The 4,614-nt window shown below is 42.4% G+C and overlaps 1 protein-coding gene across 1 annotated transcript; it reads left to right on the top strand.

The window, feature by feature from the left end:
- Positions 1-213: 213 nt before the first annotated feature.
- On the top strand, positions 214-4,298 carry LOC120060665 (mitochondrial ubiquitin ligase activator of NFKB 1-like). Its single transcript, XM_039010056.1, has 4 exons — positions 214-668; positions 2,558-2,694; positions 3,009-3,217; positions 3,547-4,298. The coding sequence occupies exons 3-4, from the start codon at positions 3,189-3,191 to the stop codon at positions 3,791-3,793; spliced, it is 276 nt and encodes a 91-aa protein (XP_038865984.1). The 5' UTR covers positions 214-668; positions 2,558-2,694; positions 3,009-3,188; the 3' UTR covers positions 3,794-4,298.
- The last annotated feature ends 316 nt before the right edge of the window (positions 4,299-4,614 follow it).

The following is a 4,614-nucleotide window of genomic DNA, read 5'->3' as shown; positions in this document are numbered from 1 at the left end:
TAAATAGATTTAAATAGTGGAGTATGGTATTTATTATTAATTAGAATTTTTCTTGTGAGTGTATATATATATATATATATAAATTAAGCATTGTATACGGGAGTTGTACTCCAGTATAGTAGGTGGCAGTAATGCAACATTTATTGGATGCCAACCGCCGTTAAACCTCATCGAAGAAGTAGAACATTTTTTTTTTTTAAACGATTACTATGTAAGGAAGTGGAGGGTGAGCCCAAACTAGCAATTAGATGTGGCTTTATTTAGCTAATCTAGGAATGAAATCAATAGTTTTAAAAAATATAAAAGTAGCTTGATGAGAAATATGTGTTTACAACTTGCTAGCTAGCTACGTCTGTGCAGGGCTAAATTACAGAGCCCGGCCTTAACTAACGTTAGTTAGCATAGCTATGTTAGGTAACGTTAACTACAGTAGCTAACTAATTAGGTAGCTAGAGTAATGTCAACAAACCTGTTTAGTAGATCGATTTTGTGTAATTGCATGATACCACATTTTTTTTTTTTTTTTGTATTTTGGCGACAACGTTATCATTAGCATTTGAAATGGTCACTCACCTCCAGAAAATCACTCAACCCAAGTTGATTTTGGCTAGCCCAAAAGAGAAAACTCCAGGGTTAGCAAATAATAGCTAGGTGGCAGTCAAGTCTCTGTAAGTATGGGTTTTTAGGCTGACAAATACACTGCTCAAAAAAATAAAGGGAACACTTAAACAACACAATGTAACTCCAAGTCAATCACACTTCTGTGAAATCAAACTGTCCACTTAGGACGCAACACTGATTGACAATAAATTTCACATGCTGTTGTGCAAATGGAATAGACAACAGGTGGAAATTATAGGCAATTAGCAAGACACCCCCAATAAAGGAGTGGCTATGCAGGTGGTGACCACAGACCACTTATCAGTTCCTATGCTTCCTGGCTGATGTTTTGGTCACTTTTGAATGCTGGCGGTGCTTTCACTCTAGTGGTAGCATGAGACGGAGTCTACAACCCACACAAGTGGCTCAGGTAGTGCAGCTCATCCAGGATGGCACATCAATGCGAGCTGTGGCAAGAAGGTTTGCTGTGTCTGTCAGCGTAGTGTCCAGAGCATGGAGGCGCTACCAGGAGACAGGCCAGTACATCAGGAGACGTGGAGGAGGCCGTAGGAGGGCAACAACCCAACAGCAGGACCGCTACCTCCGCCTTTGTGCAAGGAGGAGCAGGAGGAGCACTGCCAGAGTCCTGCAAAATGACCTCCAGCAGGCCACAAATGTGCATGTGTCTGCTCAAACGGTCAGAAACAGACTCCATGAGGGTGGTATGAGGGCCCGACGTCCACAGGTGGGGGTTGTGCTTACAGCCCAACACCGTGCAGGACGTTTGGCATTTGCCAGAGAACACCAAGATTGGCAAATTCGCCACTGGCGCCCTGTGCTCTTCACAGATGAAAGCAGGTTCACACTGAGAACATGTGACAGACGTGACAGAGTCTGGAGACGCCGTGGAGAACGTTCTGCTGCCTGCAACATCCTCCAGCATGACCGGTTTGGCGGTGGGTCAGTCATGGTGTGGGGTGGCATTTCTTTGGGGGGCCGCACAGCCCTCCATGTGCTCGCCAGAGGTAGCCTGACTGCCATTAGGTACCGAGATGAGATCCTCAGAGTGAGACTATATGCTTGTGAGACTATATGCTGGTGCGGTTGGCCCTGGGTTCCTCCTAATGCAAGACAATGCTAGACCTCATGTGGCTGGAGTGTGTCAGCAGTTCCTGTGAGACTATATGCTGGTGCGGTTGGCCCTGGGTTCCTCCTAATGCAAGACAATGCTAAACCTCATGTGGCTGGAGTGTGTCAGCAGTTCCTGCAAGAGGAAGGCATTGATGCTATGGACTGGCCCGCCCGTTCCCCAGACCTGAATCCAATTGAGCACATCTGGGACATCATGTCTCGCTCCATCCACCAACGCCACGTTGCACCACAGACTGTCCAGAAGTTGCCGGATGCTTTAGTCCAGGTCTGGGAGGAGATCCCTCAGGAGACCATCCGCCACCTCATCAGGAGCATGCCCAGGCGTTGTAGGGAGGTCATACAGGCACGTGGAGGCCACACACAGTACTGAGCCTCATTTTGACTTGTTTTAAGGACATTACATCAAAGTTGGATCAGCCTGTAGTGTGGTTTTCCACTTTAATTTTGAGTGTGACTCCAAATCCAGACCTCCATGGGTTGATAAATTTGATTTCCATTGATCATTTGTGTGATTTTGTTGTCAGCACATTCAACTATGTAAAGAAAAAAGTATTTAAGAATATTTCATTCATTCAGATCTAGGATGTGTTATTTTAGTGTTCCCTTTATTCTTTTGAGCAGTGTGTAATTCTGTAACTCCATGGCATTCATACATTCCATAAGGTCCAACTAACACATTGAATCACATGACCATAGCCTTATAGACTGTCAATGGCAGGGCAACAGTTGTCATCTGACTTACGGCCCAGATGTGGATCCATACACCTTGCTCTTGTGTTCTTTGACATACTCTTTGTTGTTTCAGATCAAACAGAAGATCACAGGATGGATACTAGTGGGAAACCCTCCATAGCCCAATTCCTGCTATTAGCCACCAGCTCAGCACTTACTGCAGTCTTCTACTCTGTGTACAGGAGGACAACAACAGTAGCAAGATTAAAAGTAATCACATTACAGCCTTGCCTCATCTATCTTATCTACCTTCTCTTTAAATCTGTTAGTAGCATGTTCAGTAGTTAGGCTAAACATTGGCAAGTGACACATTGAAGGTGGTTTAAAATGTTTTGTTTGCAACTTACCAGAGCACACCACTGCGCCCAGAAATCCAATGTAACGTTATCAATAGTTCAGACAGTGTTTTTATATCATTGCAGTTGACCAGGAAATTATTTAACTTAATCACAGTGACTATAACTGCATTGACAATGACCATTTGAGGTTTTTGATTGTTATTCAATATCATTTATGTTTTACAGGGAGACAAGAAAGTGTGTATTGATCAGGATATGAAGAACATCCTGACAGAAGCACCAGGAACATGTGTCCAGTACGCTGTTATTGAAGGTGTTGTGAGATCTGTGAAAGAAACCCTGAACAGCCAGTTTGTGGACAACTGCAAAGGGGTCATCGAGAGGTTAACTCTAAAGGAGTAGAAGATGGTGTGGAATCGCACCACTCATCTCTGGTAAGTGCTAAAGTACACTAAAGTGTTATGATAATATTTTGCACCCTCTCTTACTGATGGCTGTTAGGAGGCTCAATTTGTGTGGATTTATTTTTTGTGTGTGGAGACACTTTTACACACTGACGATGGCCTAGTAATGGCTAACTTTTGTTCTACTTATGCTACCTCCTAGAATGAATTAATAAATATGGTACCATTAAAAAAAAAATATATATATATATATATAAAAACAAACAAACTTGATGATGATGAAAAACATTATGCTCTATACTGCATCTTTTTGTGGATACACATCTCTGTAGGTATCTCTAATATTTTATACCTGTCAGGAACAAGAGTGAAACGGTCATACACCAGCGTACCAACACGGTGCCCTTTGACCTGGTGTCCCACGATGAGGCTGTGGCAGCCACCATCCGGGTCATCCGTCCCCTGGACTCCTCGGAGCTGGACCTGCAGGTCACCTATGAGAACTTTCACCCCACTGCCCAGTCCCTGACCAACGTCATCGGCCACTTCATCAGCGGGGAGCGCCCTAAAGGTGTGGTCCTGTGTGGCTCAGTTGGTAGAGCATGATCTTTGCAACACCAGGGTTGTGGGTTCAATTCCCGCTGGGAATTGTAAATGGCCTCATCTAATGTCACTGAAAAAAAGGATTGTGTCGGTTTATTTTTCTGTTTTCTTTGCTTTTATAATGTTTAATTGAAAGATCAAGCTGACTTGTAGCTTGATTTGAGTTAGTTATATCAGTTGAAATAAAAACATGTAATATCCAGGATCCTTCTTAGTTGTAGAATCAACTCAGAACTTGAATGTTTTCACCTCAATGTTTCTCCAAAGCACACATCAAAGCCATTTTGAATAAATAAAGACAAACAAAATAAATATATCCTCAACCTATTTTACAAATCTGTAGTCCCTATACTATCCACACACATCTATGTAAATGTGTATGGCTGCCAGGAGAGGGTGATGTCTGCCTTGCATACCTTTTCAACAGGGATGAAAGAGTACATCATATTTTATGATTTATATAAACCATTGCATTTGATCTAAGCAGAAAAGGTACAGAAATCATGTACAAAATAAAGGTATTTTCAAATTAAAAACATTTGATAAAGTATCAAGTTTTGTTTTAAGTGACAATCAGTAAGTTATCATAAAATAAGGAGCAACACACAATGGTGTTAACAACTTATTCATGAAGTGTTGACTGTTACGGGATGCCCATTGAACCAAGAAAGTAAAGAATGAATGCAATATCACGAGCGTGTCGTGATGAGACAAGTGAATGCGCCAGGAAAAAGCTACCTCAGTCGGTGACGTATCTTTCTTCTGCCAATTCTGCTAGGGATTGTTTTGCATCGCTCTCCTACACTATTTGCATTTCTCTCCAT

This window comes from Salvelinus namaycush, chromosome 16, assembly GCF_016432855.1.
Source record: "Salvelinus namaycush isolate Seneca chromosome 16, SaNama_1.0, whole genome shotgun sequence".
In the NCBI taxonomy this organism is placed as follows: domain Eukaryota; kingdom Metazoa; phylum Chordata; class Actinopteri; order Salmoniformes; family Salmonidae; genus Salvelinus; species Salvelinus namaycush.
Note: the sequence above shows the minus strand (reverse complement) of the source record. Positions and strands in the feature narration are given on the sequence as shown.

Bases quoted from the DNA above. Each gene is read 5' to 3' on its own strand.
- LOC120060665 (XM_039010056.1), top strand. From the start codon at position 3,189: ATGGTGTGGAATCGCACCACTCATCTCTG. The intron at 3,218-3,546 runs GTAAGTGCTAAA...TATACCTGTCAG, and splicing joins AATCGCACCACTCATCTCTG to GAACAAGAGTGAAACGGTCA.